Genomic DNA, 26,764 nt, shown 5'->3' with positions numbered 1-26,764 from the left:
AAAAGTGTCTATGTTAAATCCATATGAAGTTACAGAGTGTGCCTCGTTATTAAATCTGGTATAAAGTAAGTTTGTGTGTTCTTGAAAAACGTTTTCTGCTCCGCGTTCCTTGACCAGATGATGGCGGTAGTGCACTTTGGGCCTGCATGACAGCCTTCACTGAAAACCAAGTATTCCTGGCTCAAGAATTGAGAGCAGGTTTATTTTTCCCTAAGTGTAGCACTACAGGCAGCTTTACCTACAGTGTGTTTATCACTCCTGATAAACTCTATCAATAAGGTATCTGACAGTGTATGTATATAAAAACGGTTGACGTTTTATGACATGTTTCAGGGGTCACAGTCTGTGACTCATGACTAATACATCTGGATTTGTGTACTGTGCGAGAACAAGGGCTGCCTGGTAGGTTAGACCCAGGGCGAAAATGGAAAATACACAAAACTGGTCCACTGCCCCACACTAACTCAACTGATGCAAGGTAACGTTAGTTTACCTGCTAACTGGAAGAAAACAAAGTAGCACATGGTGAGTCCATTAGCATCGGTAACGTAACGTTACATTAACTAACTATGTATGTATATCGCTTGTCAACACTCAACAACAAAATAATGTCGACTGTGTATTGGAGAACAATACGGCTAGCGTTACTAGCACTGCTGTTTTAGCTAACGTTAGCCTAACGTAGCTAAGTCAGGGTAACGTTACAACGTCTTTGGCAAAACTACAATTTGTTTTGGCTTTTAATAAGCTCTTGCTTCAGTAACAAAAGAGCAATTGAATGAACACACATGGATGTCATCAGAAGTAAACCGAGTGCTTGAAGCTAATGTTTGCTAACAGAAAGTGTGAACTCAAGCACCGAGGAAGTGTACTCTTTTTAATTACCACTAGGCGGGGATAGACGATTAAAAAAGGTGCTCTCTTCTCTTCCTCTATCCCCTGAAAAACGTTCTGTTGCCTGGACATTGTTGCATGTTAAAACCGACCTCTAAAGCCAGCAGACCGACAGGGAGATACAGCCAGACTCAAGCCCAAAAAACAAATCATCCTGAAGCCTGAAATTAAGTCTCATAGCCAGCTGGCATCTTGCCCTCTTTGTCGTGTGTGTTTGTGTGTGTGTGTGTGTGTGTGTGTGTGTGGTGTGTGTGTGTGTGTGTGTGTGTGTGTGTGTGTTGTGTGTGTGTGTGTGTGTGTGTGTGTGTGTGTGAGAGAGAGAGAGTAAGAGAGTGAGTGAGAGTGTATGAGAGAGAGAGAGTGTGAGAGAGAGAATGAGTGTGTGAGAGTGAGTTTATGAGAAATCAGGACAGCAGCATAACTGGTACATTATCATATATGCTGAACAGCTTTCCTTTATGTTGGTGTTTTAAAATTGATTGACATTTGTATCACATGCTCTACCCCCGCACCCCTAGTGGCTAATCAAATTTAAACATTCACTAGTTGTTTGGCTGGAGGACAAAAAAGTTAATGTTGCACCCTGAATCATTCAAGACACTGCAAAGTTGTTTGTGGGCAAATGCATTAGCTAACAAGCTGTAGGGGATCGTTATCGTGTCTTGGCCTACCAGCGTAGTTGCTTTACCATATTACTGTATGTTTTACATAACAAAATGATCTTTTGCTTTCATGATTTGATAGCATTATACTGTATTGAGCAATTGTGGTGGTCTTATTAATAGCAGTGTTGTTTTGTGTTCCCTCCTCAACAGAGTGACAGCAGCACACCCCAAATGAACCAAACTACTCCAGATGCAGTGGGTATGTACAACAACAGTTTTACAACTCTTAGAACATTTATTAATGAAACAAGTTACATGAGGTATAATTTAAAGTTGTGATGGGTATACAGACTCCATAGGTAACATAGCTTTTATACAGTGGTTATATACAGTACATGTGTTCACATATCTAAACAATCTAAACAATTAGTAAAGCACAAGTATATCAGACTGGTTAAATAAGGTTTTGTCCAGCAGATTATTGTCGTGTCATCACTCCTTTTGGACTGTATTATTCATACAGCCAATAAAAATGTACTTAGATTAGATTCAACATTATTGTCATTGTGCAGAGTGCAAGTACAAAGACAATGAAATGCAGTTTGCATCCAACCAAAGTGAAAAAAGCAGAAAAGTGTGCATAGGCAGGACAAGAAATATATTGCAGTGTTATAAGAGCAGAATAAATATGGCTATGTAATATGAACAGTGTATGAACAACATGTACAGATATGTGCAGTGTAGTAGCAGTGATATTATAATATAGATATGCAGTGTATTAGCAGAATATGCAATAAGAAAAACAGAATAAATATGGATATTCTGTGCAAACCATATAGACAGTTACAGCTACATATGTGCAATGTGGTAACAAAAATGTTCTTCATTGTCTTTTTGATAGATTACATTTTAAATTCCAACCAACAATTTTTCAGTACAAGGTATTCTCTATTGTAGTGTAGACTTGTTGCCACTGTGATTTGCTTTGTTAACAAATGTCTCTTAGCAACATTAGTTTGCTGAACACATAGAGGTCATGGGGTGTTCAATGATCTCAGTTAGCATTGTCACTCTTTTTTCACTGTAGAATCTGTAGGTATGTGTCAGACCACATTTGGATTGAAACCAAGTTGTAGTCAGTTCTGGAGAGGTAATTGACATGCAAACACTGCTTTAACGCGCATCTAATTCGGCAAGTGCTTGTACTCTCCTCTTTTTCAAGATTCTGTCATAGCATCTGTTGAAAGATCTTTCCAGCTCCTACAGGAAAGCACAAAAGGAGAGAAGTAGGCTACTTGTAGAAGAATGTTGTGGCATCTTTCTAGTGAAGTTGAGCCACTTGCACAACCTCTGCCAAGTCACACCGAAAGCTCTTCTGGTGGCTCTTGTGACACCACACGCCCCATTTAGACACTTGATCTCTGTTTCCTTTATTTTGGCAGCTGCCTGGCAACAGGCAGTTAGACCTGCCTGTAGATTTAATCTCTGTCTAAGTTTACTGAAATGTAAGTGGGACTTTTATTGTTTTGAAAGAGTGGGAGGTTAGGAAAGTGTCTCAATACTTTAATTTCAGTGTTTTTTTTTTTCATATTTCAAAGAATCTTGTGTAAAAAGAAAACTTAAAAAAACACCCTCCCAAAAGTGAATGAGTGCAAGTACTGTTTTATGTGTCGTGGTGATGGAGGTTATGTCACAATGAATGGGGAGCCTCCAGCCCTGTCATTCCTCCACCAGCCAAATCTCTGAAGAAGCTACGTGCTCCACATTCCTCTCCTCACACAAACAGTGGGACTGAAGTGAAATGGGTTGTGCGGTTTGTCTGAGTCCCTGTGCACGTATGCATGTTCGTCAGTGCGATGAATTGGCTGGAGTGGGTTGTATAACAGCAGAAAACCATAGAGAACATTAAAGGAACCTGTAGCTGTTCAAATGCTTGAAATGAAATGACCTTTCAGTGGACCATTGCAGTGTTTCTGTACGGCTCAGCCCATTTACTATATACACAGGCTACTTTGCTGTTGACCATTTTCTATAGCACGCTGCTGTCATGTTGCGGTCAAAGCTGTGGCACCATGATGAGATATGCATTACCATGTAACAGTTAAGCATCATTTACAAATGTAAAAGCAGATATTGTAGTCATTGCGATGGATTATATAGCAACGTATCAAGTATCTTAGGAGTGGTGCAGTAAAAAGAGTGGCCAACACAGAGAGAGGGAGAGGCCTTTTGGTCTGCTTTCCCAGGCTATGCATCAGGAAGGTTGTCTGTTTTACACCATGACCACCGCATAGCCCTTTCCTGGGGAAATCCGAGACAAAATCAAGAGAGGCTGCTGCAAGAGAGGGAGAGGAGAACCGGAAAACTAGCCCTGGGAAAGAGGTAGGGGGGGGGGGGCAGCCCACACAGCATCAGCGACCGAAAAAGAGCTGGAGCTTTTGGGAAGTCTAAGTGGAACACACGCACAGGCAGATAGACTGAAAAAGACGTGCATGCATGCATGCTTACATCCATTCCTGTTTCTGAGCTCTTTTACTCTCCATGGTCTTCCAAAAAATGTGCCCTGAGAGTATTTTGGCTGCAGATTCAGCTGGAATGCAGAGCTAATGCTGGGTTCCTCTACTGTCCAACCAGCCTCAGCTGTTAATCCGATGTTATGGCTGCTTTGCTATGCCTGTTTTAACTAACAATATTTCCAGCATATCGCTTTACCTGTAAGCTAAGATTTGGGTTGGACGTTTCAAGACAAATTTGACCTTTTATTAACATGAACAAGGGCAAGCAAACGTATACGGTACACAAACATATATTTGCATAGCAAGGTAATCGCCATTTTAGGCGGCAACATTGTTTGGAAAAGTTGATAAACAACATTTGTTCAAGCAGGGAATTGTGGTAAGTGGAATAAAACTCTTGTCATTGGAGAGAAATTAATGGGTTTTAATTGTTGGCAAAATTACACACTTGCATAGCCTCTGCATATTTTAATGAATTACGGCTTTGAGAATTAGTTGTACAGGATTTGCATCTTGCAAAAGTTCCATTTTCTCAAATCAGAACTCTTCACTTTAAGGCCCAATAGAGCTGAATAAAAAGTCATCAGGTGCCTCATATGGTAAAAACAACAAAAAACTATGAAGGCTGATAGGTTGGGATTCGTTGACAGGTTATAGAAGTCAAAGGTCAGAGTGAAACCCACCTCATCTGTGCATGTGTGTAATCACCCCCCCCCCCCCCCCCACCTCCCCAGGTCTTGACCCTACCGTGCTGAGAGACCAACTCTTTGAGCTATGGAACCGGAAAGATCTCCAGACGGTGAGAGTCACTTTCACACTGTGTGTGTGTGTGTGTGTGTGTGTGTGTGTGTGTGTGTGTGTGTGTGTGTGTGCACAAAGGTAGAGGGATAGAGTTTTTGTGTTTCTGCGAGAAGCACTTGCACAGGAAGGAACACAGGAGAGAGAGCGAGAGAGAGAGAGCTTGGATACCGGCATGTTTAAATGAAGCTCACGGTGTGTGTGTGTGTGTGCTTGTGTGTGCGCGCGCGTGTGTTAATGTGGAAACCAGAGTGTCTGTCAGTAGGAAGGAAGGAATTTGCATTGCACTGAATGAACTTGAGATCTGTGTGAGGATGATATTGAGTGGATGACATCTGTTTTGCAAATTAAGACACGGCGCATGCCTTTCTCACAGAGATATTATTTTCTTGTGTAGAAATGTTATAATGCCAGAGTTTGCATTCTTTAGCGGATACCTAAAATGTGTCACAAGCCTCTGTGTCTGCTGGCCACACTGAGGGTAGTTAGCTGTGTCCACCGGCTACTGGGTTGCTGCTATTCTAAAAATATCACTCAAATGTTTTGAGAAATTACCAATTTACACACAAATCAAAATGTAAATTATGGTGAACAAGCACTAAACAACTGTTCCATACTAAAACAACTGTGTTTTACATGACCAACAGACTGCAACAGTTGTGTATATTTGTGTGGCTGTAATATGAATGATCCACATATTCAGATCTGAATGAATCCACCTAAAAACAAGATTACAAAGACGAATAAGCTGTCATATTTTTATACATTTACCTTTTTCCTTTTTCCTCCAACATTATAGTTTTAATTCACACCGCTCCATCTCTTTTCTCCCCCCACAGCTACATTGGACAGCCCTCCAGGGATTTTCAAAGTTGTCTGAGCCTCTGGAGGCTTTACTAACAATCCTGGAGGGCTGTCCAGGCAAACAGCGGGGTCGGAGCCACACCCTCGGCCAGCACATCCTTATGGAATTCCAGTCATGGATGAAAGAAAGTCCTCAGGTAGAAGAGAATCATGAATCCTTTTAAACTAATGAAATGTACTGCAGAGTTTAAGTTTAAGACCTGCACATCTGGACACTTCAGCACAACAGTTTCCACAGTGCAACCAGCTTTGTCTTTAGCCGTTAGTCCTTGTGCCATTCTCTAGGCAAAAAAGTACACTTGTGCACTTCTTTTTTTGATAATAGCTAAACGAGTATATGCATATTTGTGTGTGAATATTGAATAGTTATCTACATAAAAAATGTATTACACAGCCATCTTTGTAAACTGGTAGAAGACATGCATCATATTGTACAATATGTGTACATATCCAGATATATAAACCTTCAAACAATTGAGTCAGGGGTGAAGATGTACAAAAAGGTTACCTGGTCCTTAGTTGGGACATTGCCTGAACCACATTTACAGAAAAGCACATTTTTGTTTTTTTCTTTTTTTTTGATTGATTGATTGATTGATTGATATCTTTATTTCGAACATGCAAGAGAAAGTGTTTAAAAAATAAAAATAATAATAAAAGAAATAATAAAACAAAAAAATTAGAAACATAACAAACAAAGTATCCTTCTTTAACATCCCTCTATTACATGTGCGAAAAGGAGTAGGAAGAAGTAAAACTTATGTACTCCTACCCCTTTAATTCTTGCATTGCTTTACAATATTTATAATTGTGTTGCTATATATATATACACATACCTACACAGATACATACACACATATGTACATATACACACACATACACATACATACATATATACATACATACATATACACATACATATACACATACATATACATACACATATATACACATATACACACACACACATACATAAACATACATATATATATACATACACATATATACATACATACACACACATATATACATATATATATATACACACACACACACACACATATACATACATATACACACACACACATACCCTCATATATATAAATAAATAAACAAAACAAAAAACACAAACAAAACTTTCTACAGTGCTTCTTTATACTTTCTAAAACTAATTTCTTTGTACATTTTTTTGAAAAGGAATATGTTTGGGCATTGCTTTAGGTTCTCATTTAGTTTGTTCCACAATTTAACTCCGCATATTGATAAACATAATCTTTTCCTTGATGTTCTACATCTATTAATCTTAAAATTTCCTCTTGCCCTTAAATCGTACCCTCCCTCCCTTTCAGAGAACATCTTTTGAATATTCCCAGGCAATAGGCTATTTTTTTGCTTTGAACATGAATACTGCAGTTTGATATTTAATTAAATCATGGTATTTTAGCAATTTAGATTATATGACAATATGTTTAGTAGCCAGTGCATTTAGGAGTAAAGTGAGTGAGATAAAGGTGATGTTTAATGAGGTGCCTTGCTTCTAAAAAGAGAATACTAGAGCACATTGATCATTTAAAGTGGTGCTGTATATTGTATTTTTTTAATCACTGAACTCCTGATGATCCACCTTCATGCCACACACGTGTTTCCAGTTCCTCTAAGACAGAGAGATTAGCTCCAATACTTCCAGTGATGTCTCATGAGTGACCTTGTTCCAAAATTCAGTATTAGCAACTTAACTTAATTATTGCTTTGTGTTCCAGGCTCTTCTTTTTTTTAATCTTTTCTTTATGTTATCAATCTCAGTAAAGATTTGTCTTAATTTTTTTGAGATATTGTTGTACATACTGTATATTTTTGGTTCCTTGTCATTTGTGTCCGTCCCTCCATCAGGTGACCCTGAGTTCACTCTCCGAGCAACAAGCAATGCCGCTTCAACAGCGGGCTCTGAGCTTACTAACGGATACCCAGCCCAACTTTGTAGAAAGTCTTATAAACATCTACCAACTCAATTCCCTGGATCCAGCCTTACTCCGACTGCACATTATAAGGTTGCAGGCTCTTCACTGTTATAAAGAGGTGAGTTCCTCATTTGATGTTAGCATTATTATTTTTTATGCCAGAAGGATTTTAGACAAAATAATTTGACACCGTTTTATACCTTGATTTTTCACAGGCAGCAGTACTCGCCATAAAGCTGAAGTTACAGAAAGAGCTGGATATGGAGGAGGTGAGACAAAACATTTTCAACAGACATGTCTGTGCAACCTTCATTCATACTGTAAGCAGTGAATACATTAGCATACTGTACTTAAAATGTGTTAGATCTGACTTTTTCAAAATGGCCTCTAAAATATCTAACCAATTTCCAACATTGTCCTTTGCAATCTTCTGCAGATGTGTGTACCACTGATCTTGCAAAATAAGTTGCCATTGGCAGAGTCCTTCGTCCTAGGCCACAATCATCTAGAACAGCAACTGGTCACACTGCTAGACTTGTGGTGCCACCCCAGGTTCAGCGTGGAAGAGATAAGCATGTATGGAACATGTATGAACATATGGGAACCTACAGAATGTATGCAAGCATCAGTGTGTTGCTGTAAGATCTTTGTGTGTGTGTTTTTGTGTGTGCGTGCGTGCGTACGTGTTTTTCCACAGGCGGTTCCCTCGCATCTCTCTCACCAAACAGTGCATGAGCCAGATCCAGCCCAAATTGCTCGCCAAACAAGTCTTCCGACTCTTGGAGAAATTCAACATTGACCAAGGTGTGTGACTGGCACATGTGTAGTTGTTTATGTATGGGTGTACACCACAGGCAAAAATGATTGTGATCTCGTCTTTTTGACTTAGGACTGTGTCCTAATGCTCTGCACAAGAGGAGATTGGACTCTTTACGTTTCCTCATGTACAAGAGGTTTGTGGATGTAAGTGATGCAGCAGGCATTTTATTTCATCAAATCATAATTTATACCATGTAATCAAACAGGCTACTCATCATTGACTTTTTATAGCTAGTATTAATTAATGGCAATAATGGTAAGGCTTTTAGGATGGATGGATCTTTTTTTTAATGCCTTTTCATTTTAATTTCAAGATTTTACTCTTAAGCCTTTAATTCCTTGGGAGGAATGTTGATTTGCATATGACAAAAAAATTATATTTTTTAATCAAGGGTTAAGGCAAGCCCAGTTGGCTCATATACACTGCTTTGAAATATGTAAAGCCCATGGGTTATTTGCTTAAGTTATTTGGACATTAAATTAGCTGCATTTTGAAATTTGATACATTCATAAATGCACTGTTTTTAATACACTAAAGCAATACTAGTTATTTATTTTATTAAGTCAATGCAATTTTATTGAATACAAAATAAGAGAAGTGGATCTATGTAGACCCTTTGTGTCTGAAGTATTTATTAAAAATGTTATATTTTTCTTATATAACAAGACTTTTTTCTTATATAACAAGACATCTTATGTTTCCCAATACACATGTCAACTTCAATCACTGATCAAATGGTAACTGTGCCTTTTTAGCCAATAAAAGCTGGTAACAGATCTCAGTGGAATCTCGGTTGATTTCGTGGAAAAGGATAGTTTCCGCTCCCAAAAACATGAGCAGATGGTGGCAGTAGATGTTTTTTTAAAGAATTACTTTCTTGGCCCAGTTTTGCGGATGCCAGAGAAAAAACAAAAGTATTATAACAAAGTATTTACAAACCTTACTTTATCAGTAAATACAAATTGCATGTACTGTCATAAAAGGCAGCTATAAGAAGATGATTTAATAAAAGTCTTACTTTCATCGTCATACAAGTGGAGCAAGGACTAGTGGGAGCGGACACGAAAAATTACCCACTTTACCCATGATGACACAACGGCTGGGAAGGAAAATGGCAATTTCCGTTTGTTTGTAAATGCGTTTTTTATTTTACCACAATATGTAAAAGGTTATGGATTGTAATTGTCATAAAAAATAATAAATTATTCATACTCATATTTATTATTATTTTTTACTCTTTTAGAAAAGCATGACAGAGGAGAACTGGAGTGACCATGTACAGGTAGGTGTGTATGCATACGCCAGTGTGGAGAAATAAACTCTACTGTATATATATATATATATATATATATATATATATATATATATATATTATTGTTTTTTGGGATGTATTTATTGTGATTTTTTTTTTTTTTTAAGTGCATATGTGTATTATGTATGTATAGAACGTTGTCGCAGATGACCTTGAGCTGCAGATCCATTTGGTGGAGATGTTGGTGAGGTACTGTAGTCTTCAGAAAGCCGCTCAGTGGTCACTGAGGTACAACATCCCCAGAAATCGACTTCCCTTTGGGGTATGGGAAACACAGCAGAGTCTACCGCCTGATCTACAGTGAGTTGGCCCGAATATGCATAAACATATCCAATTTTGCAACTTGCGGTAATCAAAGGCAGTAGTACTTTTATACAAAGAGGAGTAGTTGCAGTATTTCTAATGTTATCTATCCACTCTCATTCTGATGGCTGATGACAAACACACACACACACACAGGCTTTTCTCCTTTTAAAATGCATAATCACAAAAATACCCACATTTGTCGCCTCTGCTCAGACAGATAGGTGGGAGTGGTTCAACACAAACTGAGCAGTGGATACCGTCTCAGTCTCATTGTCAGAAGTTCTATCAAGTGCCACTCACTAAAGACAAGGTTCATCTTGTGGACTCGCCAGAAACTCTTCAAAGATGTCGAAGCATTGTGCTCAAGGTACAGAGAACTAAATGATTAAAAGTTCAGTAGGTAAATAACTTCTTTAACGTAACATATTTGCTGAAACTGTAACTATATCCTGACACGTGAGACAGATTATCTGCCCCTAGTGCTCGTAATGGCGTTTCCAAGTTTCCACCGCAAAGGAGTACATCCAATCAGAATCGAGGAGTCTCCTAATGCAGTGTCAGTGACTGCTCATGAACTTTGATCAAACTGTTCAGATTATCTGTTTCATGAAGTACTGTAAGAATATAGTGATAATTAGGGTTAGGGTTGAGCAAATATGATGATATAAAAGTTACCAACTGCAGCTTTAATTGAAAAGGTGTGTGTCTCTAAATTAAATCAACCATTAATGATTATCTGTATGTATATATAATAGGTAGGGAAATGGGGTTACTATTGAAAGTATTTATTGTGAATCCTTTTTTAAAAAGTGCTGCCGTCTTATCCACCCCTGTCTTTATCCTTTCTTAGGAATGTGATATAGTGGGCGTTGACATGGAGTGGCAGCCCACGTTTGGATGTATCTCAACTCAGCAAGTTGCCCTAATACAGCTTTCAGTTTTGGACCAGGTTTTCTTATTAGACCTTTGTGCAAATGGATTCTGTCAACACCCAGATACTATTAGTTTCATCAGGAGCTTGTTCTCCGAAAGAAACATCCTTAAACTGGGTAAGAAACAGGCTTGACCAAGGTTAAATCAAATTCATCTGAGGCTGTTTATACATCTGTCTCTAACATTTCTCCTTTCTTCCCATTCAGGTTACGGTATGTCAGGGGATCTCAAGTGTCTCTTGGCCACCTGGCACCAGCTTTTAGAGGAGCCATTGAGGATGGAGGGGATGCTTGATCTTCTTAATGTACACCAAAAGGTAACATTATCCGTCATTCACATTACTCTCGCAGTTAGTCTTAGAGTGCCAATAGAAAATGCTATCATGTCCGAAAGAACGAGATCCAGGGTACAAGCGGCCGAAATGGGTTTCCTCAGGAGGGTGGCTGGCGTCTCCCTTAGAGATAGGGTGAGAAGCTCAGTCATCCGATAGGAGCTTGGTGTAGAGCCGCTGCTCCTTTCTCGTTGAAAGGAGCCAGTTGAGGTGGTTTGGGCATCTGGTAAGGGTGCTTCCTGGATGCCTCCCTAGGGAGGTGTTCCAGCCCCGTCCCGCTGGGAGGGGGCCCCGGGGAAGACCCAGGACTAGGTGGAGAGATTATATTTCCAACCTAGCCTGGGAACGCCTCGGGATCCCCCTGTCGGACCTGGTTGATGTGGCTCGGGAAAGGGACGTTTGGGGTCCCCTGCTGGAGCTGCTGCCCCCCGCAACCCGATACCGGATAAGCAGAAGAAGATGGATGAATGGATGGATGGATGGATGGATGGATGGTAATGTTTTACTAAATTCAGGCTTCAATTCATTACACTACAGTGGTGTCATAATTGAAATTCTAAACACTATTTCAAAATGGCGGGTTTGTGCAGGATGTCCCGTTTTGCACAAATGACTTTTTCTATAACTAATGATCCGAGCCATAACATGCAGAAGAAATATGGCATTGGCCAGGTTCAGCTCAGCAAGCATCAGTGTTGGCATTGCCACTTGTCCACTGTACTCCATTTAACCAGGGCTAACCAGAGGATTTTAACATTTGGGTCTGTGTTTCATTGCATGGTCATAACTCAGGTACGTACTGTAGTTGTGGCCCAGTAGTTTGCCTGAGATTTATGTAGCTAACCTCTTGGTCTCTGAGTTGGATTGGAATGTGGAAATGGCAACCTGGCTCTGTAACTGATGAGGTTGCTTCACCATCTGCTGGAGTAGGCTGCATGTTGCAGGATGTGAGGAATCCAAGAAATGTTTTTGAAAATAACGAGGAATGTCTGGCTGAAAGAGGATGATGTGGCAGGACATTAAATGGGAGGGGACTGTTTAAAAGTTTGAAAACATATTGCCTGGAGCCTTGCATGGTCACAAATTCTAGATGATTTCAAATGAATAAAGTTGCTTTAATGCAACAATGGAAACAGGTCTTTATTGAAGGAAAATTCAACACATTAAATTCTGACTTTAATGTCTATAATGCCTTTTACAGATCCAGCGTCGAAAGGTCAGTAGGACTCAAAATGGACCTAAAGAGGTGCTGGTAGGAGAGGACTCTGCAGAGAAAGGCCTCAGTCTGCTGGTACAACAGGTCCTAGGAAGGCCCCTAGACAAGACAGAGCAGATGTCCAACTGGGAGAAACGACCACTGCGCATCAGCCAAATTAGATATGCAGGTAAGGTATTATTCATGCACACACAGACAATGACAGGAAGACAGATGGTTGTTGTTCTTTTCACTAAAGAATATCCCAGATTATTTTGTTATCCCCTGACAATCTGCAAACCAATTTCTCCTCCCCTTTTCCTCTCTCTCTCTCTCTCTCTCTCTCTCTCTCTCTCTCTCTCTCTCTCTCTCTCTCTCTCTCTCTTGTTTCTTAACCTCCTTCTAGTGGCGGATGCCTACTGTTTGCTGGATGTGTACTCTGTCCTCTCCAGAAACCCAGCTTACTTTGGGCTACCAGCTGACCTACGCAGCATCTCATCAAGCCAATCAGAGAAGAGTGCAGACAATAAACAGAAGGAGAAACATACCAAGCAGATGAAACAGGCCCATGGCAAAGAGGTCTGGAGTCAATTACCATTTCACCAGCAATTGCTGTTATTGATAGTGTTTTTATTTTCATGAGGTTTCAATTGATACCACATGTCTTTTGGTCTAGGAAGTTAGAATACATTAATTTTCCAATGAGGACAAACTGAAGACTTTTACAGATAGTTTGAAATCAACCGGGGGAAATTTCATTAATGGGATCGTGGAAGCCTAAATCCATTACCTACTTGGCCTGTTCTTGACCGTCTTTAAATATGTTAGCAATTGACTCTGAATAAGTGTAATATGGTTGTCTTTTCACATTTCTATACACTTTCCTGGTACTGTATTATGAATAAACAAGGTACATGAGTACATGGTAACTTTAGGAGGGCCCTTGAATCAGGAGGACCGTGTGTATGAGATTTTATTTTCATTTGCCAAATTTAAGGATTTTTATGGACTTTTATTTAGAACATGGGTTATTTCTGATGTTTTCCCAGACTGCAATAAATTAGATCCAATCCATTGTATTAATTTTTTAAACTATTGTGCTGATACATATAACAATTCTTAGAGCTTTTAGCTTCCAAGTGACACAATAAAAACAGTTAAATGGAAGAACCTGGGTTTAAGCATGTGTTTGACCAAGACACTTCAGCAGTTCCTATCAGCTCCAGGGTCGCAGTTGAATAGCTCACCCTGTGCTTTGACCCCCCTTTACTGTGGTGCAAGTAAAAAGAAAATCCCCCTGTGGGGATCAGTTAAGTATCACATTATTGTCTCTGTCCATTTAGGAATGTCAGGGGGCTCAAAGGATCAGTCCACCTCACTCTGACACAGAGAAAGGCCTCCTGTGTGGCGAGAAGCCCTCAAAAGACACCCCTGCTCTGCCCCCCCAGCAGTTGCGGGTGGTGTGTGACAACATGCTGCAGGGACTCGGGAGGTACCTGCGCTGTTTAGGAGTCGATGTGGTCATGTTGGAGAATACCGATGATCACAGAGTAGCGGCAAAGGTTAGTTAGCAGTCCGAGCAGAAGACACACACACACACACATACCTTTTTATACATAATAAACACAAACAAAAATAATTTACAAAGCCAAAATGTTACATATTTTAGATAACCAATAATAACATTACTGTATTTATGGTTTTTGTTTTGTTCTGATGTGCATTTGTTGTGTCAGTTAGCACAAGCTGAAGGCCGTTTCATACTCACGTGTGGACAACCGTTCCAAAGTGTAAGTACTAACATATGTAAATTCTTGGTTGGGTGAGTGGGTGGGTGAGTGAGTGAGTGAGTGAGTGCGTGCGTGCGTGCATTGTTTGCTTGTATACACATGTTGCCTCTGTCTCCCCACATAGTTGCGGTCCCAGGTGGGTGAGGGTCGCTGTCTGTCCCTAGACTGTTCAGAAAAGGCCAGAGACCAGGCTGTTCGAGTCCTCAGACACTTCAATGTCCAGCTCACTCCCAGCGACATATTCAGCCGCTGCCAGGTAGGGAAATCCACGCTAATTCTGAATGTTTTTATTAAAGAAATGGTGATTTCTGTATTGTTCTACTAATTAATATGATGCCCAGAATTATTAATACATACACATTGGGAAATATTGAGTTCTATGGGCACAGTCATAAGTTCACCAGTTGAGGTCCAAGACAAAACCGTACATACATGCAACAGCTTTCAATGAAAGAGAGAGGAAAAGCTTCAGTTCCTATATCAGTAAAAAGTACAAGCAATATAAATACCCAGGCTGTTTCTGAGTATATAAAACAATGCTAAACTTCTCGAATTCTGAGAACAAAGAATATGGTGGTTGTGGTGTTTTGTGTAATACTGAGAAAAAGGGGAAGAAATAAATACACTGTACAATATGGGAAAATGGAGAAGAGGGGCTTTTATAAAACGCAACTTTTTTTTTTGTTGAGAAAATGTTGTTAATGTGGGTGTTATACTGGATTATGGTGGTAAATGTAAGAATGAAATTTCAGATACAAGTGGCCAGAATGGGCTCACCTTTACTGAAAGGAATGTGGAAGGATCTTGAAGTTGAACCGCTGCACCTTCACGTTTAAGGTGGCCACAAGTTGAGTCTGTGAGCTATTCTTATTGCAGAACCTGGGGCTGACCCAGGAGACACTGAAATGGATTAGTTATCCCGTATGGCCTTGGAATGCCTTGGGGACACAAGTAGGAGCTGGAGGATGTGGCTGAAAAGAAGGATGGGTTACTTGTTTAGCCTGCTGCCACCCCAACCTGGACTTGTGCAAGTGGTATCAAAAGGAGGGTTAGATGGATGCATGAGAAAATAGTATCCTTTAGTGGTAGAAAAATGAAGAAATTAATACTGGATAAAAACCTTTCAATATCATATTCTTCTTTCCTCACTTACAGAAACATTACTTACTTGTGTACAGATGCACATAAGTGTGCAATGCACTGCATTATTCTAATTCCTATTCAATCACGTTTTGGAGCCTGGAAAAGATGTTTGTTAGTCAGCTTGTTGCTATCAATAATTGTCGGATTTACAGTACATGACCTGTAGATATCTCCATGGGTGGCTGTTAAGGGAAACCTTTGTGTGCTGCGACTGTGTTTGTGTGTCTGTGGCGGTGGTTGTGATTGGGAGGGGTATCTTTGCAGGACAGTTTCTAAACTTGGGTGTTCTGGCCTGCTCCTGGTGGGAGGCCTTAAATGTGTCAAGATACACCACTGGGTGCATTTCTTTCAGACCCAAGATGTAAAACACCTTGACCACCTACCTCCCATCTTGATGATACCACGATAAAGCAAACATGCACAGTGGCCAAATGGTCAGGTGCCTACTTCTCCTATTTACTGGTCACTCCTGATGCCACTTGAAGTCAGTGTCACTTTGATATATTATGGCTAAAAAAGGGCCAAATGTGACTTTGTTGTTACACACCACTAGTAACAGCACAGTCTCAGTTTTTTCCCATCAGCTTCAGAAAGCAAATGTGAAACAACTGTTTCCCTTTGGTAATCTGTGGGGTAATCTTTTACAACCTCATTCAGGTCATAACTATATATTCTAATTTTACAATCTGTTAAAAATTAAATAAAATTGGAATGATAGCTAACTGAAAAAACTAACTTAATTAATCCTTGATAATTTATTGGAATTTATTTTTTGAAGATGGTCTAAAATTGAAGACCAACAGTAAATGAGTTTATTCAAGCTCCTTGGATTATCTCATGTATTACCTTAAAGACAGGTTATGAAATACGACATGCAAATTTTCTGTGTGTGTGTAGAGTTAGGGAGAGAGTTTCATCCTGCTCTTTGGCCCACCCAGGCAAAGTTAACCCCTTTTGTTATCTGATTGTAAAGCTCTCTGATTAGCAATGGATGGGTTAGTTTCTCTCCCTTTGTCTCTGTGTTCCTCCCTCATGCACATACACCACTGATCAATGTCCTGAGGAAAGAGAAGGGAAAAAAAGGGGGAAAAAGTCAGAAGAGGAGATTAACCACAAGTGTGTGTGTGTGTGTGTGTGTGTGTGTGTGTGTGTGTGTGTGTCAAAAAAATTGTGCAGGGGAAGGGTTAATGTTTGTCTCGGTGTATCAGTAGGCCCAACAGAGATTTTAGAGGCATTGGAATGTGTGTCTACTATGGTGACCCCGAGATGGAGAAGGGCCTCCTGTGCAAGTGTGTCCTTGTCTGTATTCTTACATGTACTTCCGTGTATTTATTTATGAATTCAAGAATTATGTCAACTTTTAAAGTCATGTCTCCCTATAGTTAAACTGGATTCGGTCATGTATTTAAATGCCCATCTAGGGACCGCATTGTAAATATGCAAGCTTAGGCTATAAGTGCTGTGGTATATGGCATTTGTCTGTGCCATGTACTGTACTTGCCCATATAAAAATAAATAAACATGGCAGAGGCCTACCACACAGGATGAACTGGATAGCCCAGAGAGAAACATTTATTGTTAAATAAAAAATAAATTACAAAAAAGAAATACAGGAGAAATACAAGATTAAATTCCATGTGGCTCCTCCTACTTGTTGACAAAGCCTTTGAAATATTATAAACAAGATATGTTTTTATTTTCATCCATATTCTGTATGCCAATCAAGGATCCAAATGCAGCTGTTTCGGGTTTGTAGCCACGTTGATAACATTTTCACTTGGAAGAAAATGACTTTTTGGTTCCTCCTTAAGTGGGTAACATGTTAAAATAATTGTTATTCAAATAAAATAGTTTCACATGGCTAACGTATAACTTTTCAGCTCAGAAGAATCTGTGCTTTGTCCCTCCACTCTTGCACAAATGAAAAAAATACTCATACTATGCATTATACTATACTGTAAGTGGGTTTGAATTCTGAGCTTTTTTTTTTTTTAACCTTTATTTAACCAGGAAGTCCCTTGAGATTGAAATCTTTTTTCCGAGGTAGACCTGGCCAAGACGGCACACCAGTTACAATTTAAACAGAAATACAGCATAGTAGAGGAAAGGTACAGGTCACATGTGGCAGTTGCATTTTTGAATTACTTGGCATTTTAACATGGTCTTAAACTCATTTAATGAGACTAGATCATTTAGATGGAGCAAGTTTCGCAAATTAATCCAAGACCATGGAGTAAATTGGAAAAGATGTTGTTATTGGAACAAATATACTGTTTTAATTAAAACATGTTTAAATAATAAACATTTAGTGATATTTATTCACAGTATATTAATTTGTGAAAAATAAGTCTATTCAGCCCCAAAATGTCCCAAAAATATATTAAGAGACATATTGTATATCTTTACTATGTAAAGATGTTGATGAGTGTCACTGTATTAAATTAGTCTCTAATCCTTAAATTTCATCTGTGTGGATTCCTGCGGTGGGTTGGGTAAGAGGGAGGAGTTGGCTATTGGTCCATTACATTTGCCTTATTCAGCTATATCCTATCCTTACCACTAATGCCTGCTGCGTCTATACTTTATACACAAACACACAGACACACTTCCGTTGGGCTGTGCAGTTCCATCAGATGTCCCTTACTGGCCTTTTATAGACATGTTGAGATAACAAAGATATCCTGATAGACATGAAGCCAGTGAAACACACACACACACACACACACACACACACATACAAAGTAATAAGCATACACTTTCAAAACTGATAAACACATACAAACACCTTCATACACACATAGTCACCTCAGCACCTTTACAGATGCACACACACTCAGAATCAGTCATAGACACTATTGCAGCAGAATCACTGGTTCCCACGCACCAGACTACTGGGGAAGTGAAAACAAGAGCAACAGGAACTGCCACACCGTGAGAGGGAGGGGTGGGAGAGATGAGTGGGGTTAGGGATAGGAAAAAGGGAGGGAGGGAGAGAAGTAAGAACAGAGGTGATGGAAGTTTTTTTTAAAAGACAGAAAGGGAACGGTAGTGAAAGCAATTGAGAAGGAGTGAGTAAGTTAGGGAGAAATACATAAAAATAACATGGAGTCATTGAGACGGAATTACAGAGAGATTGTGAGAGAAAGTCAGAAAGTGTGTGTGTGTGTGCGTGTGTGCGCGCGTGTGTGTGCGCGCGCGCAAGCGAGATGAGTGTTGAGTGAGGAAGAGCGACAGGAAGAGAGTGTGTCTGAGAAAGGTAGCATTGAAGGAAGAGAAGAGGTGGAGGAGGGCAAGGCGATAGAAAGACTTGTCTGTCCTTTTGATCTACAAAGAGAGCCGCGGGCTAAGAAACAAGAGGAATGTGAGAGGTTGAGACACGTATAAAGTTACCCTTCACTGGCTGCGTGTGTGTGTATATTTGTGCATGTGAATGAAATAGAAGTAGCCAGTATCAGGATGTACGTATGTGTTAAAATGCATTTATAGACTCTATATTCTCACACCTTAATTCATATTACAATGTTATTTTTCAATGCATACAGAGTTTATAGATAACCGCAGATTTGCACAGGGTCACACTTTGGTAACAAATAAACTATATATCCAAACCATAAACTGTAAAAAAAAAAAAACATTTTTACAAACCTATACAAAAATGTGTGTTTGTGTTTGCAAGTGCATTTGACATCTGTGGCTTCGTCTTTATTTGGGTTCTGTCGCTGTTCATGTGCTGTTTTTTGTGGTGACAGAATAGGTTTTTATGTGTGTCGTTGTTTTTCCACTCTCCCTCCCCTTTCAGGAGACGAGAGGGGAGCGACAGGGAGAAAGGGGAGGAGGTGGGGTGGGGGGCATTCCATAGGCACGCCAAGACATTCCGAGGGAAACCATTCCAAATATTTCCCACTGTGTGTGGCGAGAGCTTCGTGTCTCCTGTTACACACACAAACGGTTTGAGAAAGTGCTAAAAGCAATTACACACACATTGGGAGAAAGTTCACACATAACACAGGTCACCCTCACATTCACTCTTTCTGACATACACAGATGTAGTTAGTTAGTGGAGGCAGTTATGAGTGACTGATTGGCAGCCTGTATTTCCATCTCCTTTGTGTGTTTTTGTCTGGAGGGGGACGTGCTGTCGCTGCGTCTCTGTCTTTCTGTCTGTCTGAAGGGGAGCTCAATTTAGAAAAAGCCATTGTGATTGTTGTGTAACAACAATGTGTGAGTTTATGGATAAGTGAGCAATTAAGACATGACCACAAATATTTATCTTTCACTTACCTGCTACGTTTACTGTGGAGATGACTTCTTTACTGGATTGAAATGCTGACTCATTGAGTGATCGTTCATCAGAAATATGAAAGTATTCCTGTGTGCTTCACTGAAATTCATAAACAAGTCATTGAAAGAGGAACTGGTGGCTCACACTAATGAAGAGGGTACCCAAGGATGAATAGAAAAAGTCAAATTTATCATATGTTCAGTACAGTTATTGGATTACTAATTGGTGATGTGGTTGAAATTACTGTCACGGATATTAGGATAAGGATATTTCTTCCGATAGAGATATATCATGATATAGAAAATTACTGTAAAATTCTATTTGATTATAATCATCACAATATGATTTTGCTGATAGTTGATAAAGGGTAATCTGTCTGGACTTAAAAATGTAAACAGGATTAAAACAAGTTCTGCACAGTTTTTACACGTGTTAATATTGTTGTAATTATCTGAAGAATTCAATCCTGTTCGTCTTTGAGGAAAAAGCATTTAGTTAGAGTTAGGGCCGTCACAATCGTAAAATTTAGTGGACGATTAGTCGTCGTACAAATTATTTTGATTAACAATTTATTTGTCCATTTTTATTTTAGGCTTTACAATTCAAAAAGTGTTTTTGTACACTTCTTTTTTGGGGGCAGGTGCGTCGGTAAAGGTTATCAATCACACTTGTTGAAAAAGTCCAGCACACATTCCATTATGCATGCATACTGTACTATAAAGTATTTGCATGCATAATGGGCATTTTATCCTGGCTTTGCAACTAGACTTGAATCCATGTTGTAAACAATTATGCGATCGTTGGCCAAGGAGTGTCAGTTACTCTTCAAATAGTTTCCTGAAACAATGTTTCACCTCTCGCTCTGCTGCAAAGATTTATTTTTAATAAGCTTGTTCTAAAACTGTTGTGCAAGCCGACCTGATGCATCGAAAACGTGATTCAATACAATAATGTAAAAAGAGGCTTGATTTTATTTTCGAAAGCAACGGGGAAACACAAAGCCGGTGTTAACCGTTACTGTTTCAGCTTCCAGACTTTGGTCGGGCGGCACAGGGAAGATGTTTTGCCTCAAGGGCCAAAGTTGAGCTTCTCTTTGGTGTTACACTGTACATTTACTACCATTTGACAACTTCACTGCTATTTTCTTCTCTGCTCCAGTCGGCAACACCTGCTCCTCTAAACCCATCCACTGTCACTCTCACTCGACCACGTACTCGCTACGCTTGCACTACACACTGAACTACTCCTAAAAGCACCCATGCTGCGCTTATAACACCATGTTTCCATCCAAACATCTTTGTGTGAATTATGTAATTAGAAAAGCTGGATGTAAGCGACAACTACAGCCAAACCTTCCCTAGAGCTGTCAAACAAACTACAAAACAAATATGGTCTCATATGAGCTGAAACAGAAGGACATGTCCGACGGCACTAAGATCTAGATAGCAAAGTTCTCTTTTTCAATGTTTTTCCAGCTGATAAAATAAACACCTTATTCACTTTTTATGTGTAGCCACATTTGTAACATTGGCTTTACATTTCCTACATACATATGTACATATTGTGGAATCAACAGTTATGCAAAATGATCGCAGTTACCTCAAATAATCAGTATCAGAGGGTTGAGTAATAATTTGTGACAGGCCTAGTTAGAATGTGAATTGCTGGAAGTCACACTGTATTTGAATGGTTAAGAATTCCGGTTCTGCTAAAAGTGTAGATATCCTAATTTGAGCTGGAGTAGATGGCTGCAATATAATGAGTCTGCTGTAGAAGTTAAATGTTGAAATTGTAAGAAGCAGGCAAGTTTTTTTGGAAGTGGATTGAAAAATCCTACATAAAAAAACGTCAGCCTGTAACCTGACCAGGCAGGCAGGCAGGCAGGCAGGCAGGCAGGCTGGCATACAAGGAAGAAGATGAGACATCACTCTAGTTGGCCCCTTTGTGTGCATGTGCGATTGCATGCATGATATACATCTGCGTGTGCATGCTTGTGTGTGAATTTGTAGTTACTCAAACACCACTGAGTTTTCTCTTATGTGTTTAGGTTGTTATAGATATTTAATTAAAGATCTATGAATCATTCAAAATGTGGTTTTTTTTGTAAATAAGCCAGCTTTTTGTTGCTTCCAGCTTTCCCTGTGATAACGTATTTTGTGTTTGTGCATAGACTGAATCACCGGGACACCGTGCTAATAAAATAATCACTTCTTTGTAGACACAGTGCAGTTGAATTCCAGGGAAACGTGAGATGAGCAAACGTCTTTATTTCTGTTGTTGTGTATCTGACGTTTCTGCTGTGCTTATTTTCTATACTGTTACTTTTGTCATGTCTTTAATAAACCAAATCTAGTGTTATGAACAGCAGTGTCTCAATGTCAATTGGGCTAACTGCTAGTTTGGGGTGGTGTCATTTTCTTTAGTCTGTGGCCCAAAGGGTAAAATAGGTCCTCAACCTAATGTTAGTAAAAGTTTTGACATATGAAAGCATGAGACATGCATTTTAGGTGAATGACATGAGAGAGTATCCAATTGTTCAGCGTCCCGTTTTACTGTTGCGTCCCGTTTTGCTGTTAAATTGTATGTACAGTGCAGGATGCAGGGGTTTACCGAAAGTTATTGTAAACAAACTTTATGATTGAGTCCATAGTTGATCAGCCTAGACAAGCATGTAGTGTCTATGATTGTCAATAATGTAATTATTTTACAGTTGAGTAGTTGTAAACCAGAGACGTATCAATGCCAGCACCTGTGTTTTTCAATCTGTAAATTGGAACTGAAAGCAAGTAAACAAAGAGAGAGTCTAAGGAACTAAGCTCTGTCGGAGCGCATATCCACCCTTGTTTGCAAAAGAGTCTACATGTTTAAAACAACCTTACCTAAAAGTCAAGCTGGACGAAGACCTTTCAGTACTGAAAACCTGAGAAAAATTTATTATTTTTTAAATATACTGTAAATGAGGTATTTAAAATTGACCGGCAGCACTGGCTGTAGAATTTCTCTCTCTCTGCTTCCACTTCCAGTTTCTCTTGTTCTGTCTCTTATTCTCAATACCTTACTTTATCTCCCCACGTTTTTAACACATTAGTTAAGGTTCCATACACTTGTCTATCAAATTATCTTAAGTTTGTTAAAAAAAACTCATGCGAATAAAGCCGGTGAAAGTGTGATTCCATCCAACGGCTTTAAAGCAAATAAAAACCTGTGCGTAATGACATCATATGCTGTTTTGCGATCAAATTGTACTATAATAATCATAAGCCTTTGTAGACAACCAGAGAACACACTTGTATGCAAACATAGATTTTCCAGTAACACATTGTTACAGCAACATTTTGCAATTCACAAATCCCTTTTCAGTCATGCCGTACCTTCCCTAATCCATCCTTTCCAGTTTCCCCCTTTTTTGCACCCCAGCATTTCTCCCTCCCTGTATCTATTTCTCCTTCTCACCCTCTGCTTGGCCCTGTCTCTCTCCATCTCCCTTGCTCTCCCTGTTCTCACCCTGTCTCCCTGCTCCACTCCACTCCTAGTCTCACTCTCCTCCGTTTCAGATTAGCCAAGGCGAGGAATCCGGTGCAGCCGGCAGCTGGAATGTCCTGTTTGTTGTGTGTGTGTGTGTGTGTGTGTGTGTGTGTGTGTGTGTGTGTGTGTGTGTGTGTGTGTGTGTGTGTGTGTGGTGTGTGTGTGTGTGTGTGTGTGTGTGTGTGTGTGTGTGTGTGTGTGTGTGTGTGTGTGTGTGTGTGTGTGAGAAGTTGGTGAGGCTGGTGCTGCTTTTTGATGTCTTCCATTGTCTGCGAGCCAAGCTGCTTCCTGCCCCTGCTTTCCCCAAAAGCCTGAGAGAAACCGAGAGACGGAAAACAAGAAGGGACAGAAATTGCAAGAAAACATTGCAGTGACAGGTTGAGATTGAGAGAGAGGAGCAAGAAGGTGGAAATAAGAAAAACGAAATAGAAAGGGGAGATTTCTCGGACGAGAAAGATAATGTATCAACTGATGGAGGGATGGGAAACGGAGGAGAGAGTTAGAGAGGGCGGAAGAGAGGTGAGAAGGAAGGAGGGAGAGCTTCAATAGGGCTTTTCCTCCGAACACCAATACAATGAAGTAGTGCGTAATTTCCCATGTCCCCCACACCCACGCACACAAACTTTCTCATAGGTGTTATATCTTTATTTTCTATAATCAGGCAGTTATACTTTTGTGCTTTTAATTTCTCTCTTCTCTTTTTTTTGTGGTCTCTGTGTGGTCTGACACTGTGCACAGCCGATACAGAGAGAATGAGAAATGTAGGGGTAAAAGGAACAAAACGGTGTGATAAAGCTAAGGGAAGAGAGGCAGAGAAATAAGATTTCTGTGTGCTGTGAGAAATGAAAAACCGTTGCGAAGGAAGAGAAGTCCAAAAGAGAGATAATAGCTCAAATGCCAGTTGGGTGAATGTTGCGTATGTGGTACATTTCCCTGTGAAAATGTGGACGTGCATAAATCATTCAACATGTGTTTTTGTGTATGCGTCTGTATGTGTGCGAGTTGCTGGCCAGTGGAGGGGTTTTGACGGGGCAGAGCAGAGCATTCCTGCTGGGTGGTGATGTCATGAGAACTAGCTCTCCGCTCGCAGACAGACAGCCCTGTTTATGTTCCCCTCCAGAGGAGAAACCACACTGTGTGTGTGTGTGTGTGTGTGTGTGTGTGTGTGCGCGTGTGCGTGTGTGTGTGTATGTGCGTGTGTGTGCGTGTGTGTGTCTGCGTGTCTGCGTTATTGGCTCATGGGGGAGGTGGGGAAGCCGAGAGGCACTCAAGAGGGTCTACTTTTCCCTGCCGCTCAGGGAGAGGGAACCACTTACCGATGCCTTCCTCTCAAACATGCACACAGAAAGAGGAAGTTTCTCATGTTTTTTAGAGTACAGTAGCTGCATAGCCAGACTGTGCTGCAGTGAGTGATTGCCCTTTGCATCTAAATAGTCTCCTAAGGGAGGCAGAATTCTTTCCAATATAATAACAAAGCCTGGGTCAGCAAACGACAACAGTACCACACAGAAAACAGATAATGAAGCCATCAAATGCATTATTGTTCCCAGTGTTGAATAACCTGAAATGAAAATCTTTCAGGTGTATAAGTTGGGCTAAAAAACCTAATGTCCAGACTATATAAAAAACAGTTCCGAAAGTATTTCTGATTAGAAATTTGAAAATATTTGAACAATTAAAGCACTAATGCAACTATCTTGTCTAAATTTACTTAAAGGTTACCCACAATTTTCTTTCACCTATGAAATGGAAATCAAGTAAGTAACATTTGAAAGATTTTGTGAGAACTAGTCCCAGCAATCGTGTTTTCATCTCCTAGATACTGCTGGTATGACCGTCTTTGTGTCTGTGGTCATGGTATAATGGTTTCCCTTGCAAAAGTGAAATGTGATCTTTGGTCTTTGCAGCTTAGTTAATCATAGCTCATTCTCCCACACGCAGTGCAACATAGCAAACCATCTGAACTGCATTCTGCCCGCACTACAACTAGGATGATAAATAACTCTTGTCAACCATGCTAATACCTGCCAGTGAGAAATAGCTGAGAGGTTTAGGGTCGTTATTATCACAACCCTGTGGCACACTGGCCCACTTTAGTAGCTTGTGTAACTTCTCCACTTTCAGTCAAGCTTTGGAGGCAGCCATGCTTGCTCACATGTGATAATTCAAATGAGTCCTTCTGGCAGAACTCCAATTTTTTTTTTATTACCTACTATTTGAAGTTGTTGTTTTTCTGTTTGCCGTGACTTCTAGGAGAGAGAATAAATTGATTGTAGGTTTAAGCCAAGAATATGAGGGTTACATCAGTTTGTCTTGAGGCAAACAACTAAACAGACTAACATGGAGCCTGTGTGTGTGTGTGTGTGTGTGTGTGTGTGTGTGTGTGTGTGTGTGTGTGTGTGTGTGTGTGTGTGTGTGTGTGTGTGTGTGTGTGTGTGTGTGTGTGTGTGTGTGTGTGTGTGTGTGTGTGTGTGTGTGTGTGGTCTGAAATATCTCATGAACACTTGGTTGGTTTCCTGGGTACTCAGTGAACTTGGGGTTTGGATTTTGGAGTGGTTTGGACAGCATTGGATATTAAAAATTAAAAACCTGTGAATAAAACTACACAATAAAACTGACATTCTCTGATGTAGAAGTACACTGTAAGTCAGTAGTAGGCTATACAGTGGAGTTCCATATTACGTGGTTTGGGGTCCTTCTGTAAGTAATTTAGGGGGTACAATTTGGTTCTGGAGAATGCTACAAGGAGCAATACCACAGGCCTAGCAATCAGCCCGTTCTAAACGGGCATATTTTGTACGGACACTGTACTAGTTCTATTCAATTTGAAGTTTGTAGGATTTTGTTTTAGTTTAACTACATGGGCAGATTCCCTCATAGCGCCCAGCTCTAGAATGCAAAAGTAAAAGTTTATTGTTGGATATGTTTTGGATATCTTTTTTTTTGTTTAGGACGCCAGGTAGACAGTTATAAAAAATAAAACAGTATTTGTAAGAGAAAAAAAAGATGCATTTCCAGAGGCAGGTACAATAAACAACATCCCCTATGGCATGAAGGAGTTCTCTGAAGCAAATCATGTTATCCTTCTCTGCTTTGTTTTCATAATGTTAGGTTATTAACTGTGTAATTTTAGCTACCTTTTTGCTCATGTTTGTTTCTTCTCAGCATGTTGAATGTGTGTGGTCTGTTGTCTGTGCGCTTAGTCACACCAGAGTAGGGGTGCTGAAATTCTGTGATTATATGTGTCTTCCTGTCTAATATTTATAGTGTTTCAATATCTAAGATTAAAAAAAAATGAAAATCTCTGACAGAAATCTGAGTAAAAGGTGGATGCTCCATGAGTCCCAGTTTCTGTAGAATATTATAGTGCTTGTGCAAGACTGTCTGAAAGGCAGCTCAGATCCTGGTCTGGAGGAACCAGGGTTTGTAGATTTTTCTTCTAGCATCAGTCAATAACTGATTTAAACCTTCAGTGTCACGTGAATGCAGTTA

At 39.8% G+C, this 26,764-nt stretch overlaps 2 protein-coding genes and 1 long non-coding RNA gene across 4 annotated transcripts in view; 2 read left to right on the top strand and 1 right to left on the bottom strand.

Moving 5' to 3' along the window:
- LOC116703947 (carboxypeptidase inhibitor SmCI) overlaps nt 1-14,792 on the top strand; it is a 34,022-nt gene extending 19,230 nt beyond the window's left edge. Inside the window, exon 7 of the mRNA XM_032539057.1 lies at nt 14,781-14,792. Within this exon, the coding sequence (XP_032394948.1) occupies nt 14,781-14,782 (2 nt within the window). The 3' untranslated portion in view covers nt 14,783-14,792. The remainder of the gene's footprint in view (nt 1-14,780) is intronic.
- On the bottom strand, nt 88-26,082 carry LOC116703963 (uncharacterized). Its single transcript, XR_004335549.1, has 5 exons — nt 25,888-26,082; nt 24,957-24,964; nt 24,346-24,348; nt 12,126-12,136; nt 88-98 (listed from the first exon to the last, which is right to left on the bottom strand). It is a non-coding gene; the product is annotated as an uncharacterized LOC116703963 (long non-coding RNA).
- exd3 (exonuclease 3'-5' domain containing 3) overlaps nt 366-26,764 on the top strand; it is a 44,905-nt gene continuing 18,506 nt past the window's right edge. The window contains exons 1-19 of one of the 2 annotated variants that reach the window (XM_032539026.1): nt 366-525; nt 1,710-1,758; nt 4,750-4,814; nt 5,653-5,814; nt 7,568-7,753; nt 7,851-7,904; nt 8,072-8,211; nt 8,333-8,439; nt 8,525-8,598; nt 9,699-9,737; nt 9,901-10,067; nt 10,287-10,440; nt 10,924-11,122; nt 11,213-11,322; nt 12,539-12,722; nt 12,939-13,111; nt 13,876-14,094; nt 14,269-14,322; nt 14,447-14,578. In XM_032539026.1, coding sequence (XP_032394917.1) covers nt 523-525; nt 1,710-1,758; nt 4,750-4,814; nt 5,653-5,814; nt 7,568-7,753; nt 7,851-7,904; nt 8,072-8,211; nt 8,333-8,439; nt 8,525-8,598; nt 9,699-9,737; nt 9,901-10,067; nt 10,287-10,440; nt 10,924-11,122; nt 11,213-11,322; nt 12,539-12,722; nt 12,939-13,111; nt 13,876-14,094; nt 14,269-14,322; nt 14,447-14,578 — 2,271 coding nt within the window. In that variant the 5' untranslated portion in view covers nt 366-522. The remainder of the gene's footprint in view (nt 526-1,709; nt 1,759-4,749; nt 4,815-5,652; nt 5,815-7,567; nt 7,754-7,850; nt 7,905-8,071; nt 8,212-8,332; nt 8,440-8,524; nt 8,599-9,698; nt 9,738-9,900; nt 10,068-10,286; nt 10,441-10,923; nt 11,123-11,212; nt 11,323-12,538; nt 12,723-12,938; nt 13,112-13,875; nt 14,095-14,268; nt 14,323-14,446; nt 14,579-26,764) is intronic. The other variant, XM_032539027.1, reaches the window with a different exon arrangement.

This window comes from Etheostoma spectabile, chromosome 16, assembly GCF_008692095.1.
Source record: "Etheostoma spectabile isolate EspeVRDwgs_2016 chromosome 16, UIUC_Espe_1.0, whole genome shotgun sequence".
In the NCBI taxonomy this organism is placed as follows: Eukaryota; Metazoa; Chordata; class Actinopteri; order Perciformes; family Percidae; genus Etheostoma; species Etheostoma spectabile.
This window is presented reverse-complemented; position numbering and strand designations above follow the sequence as displayed.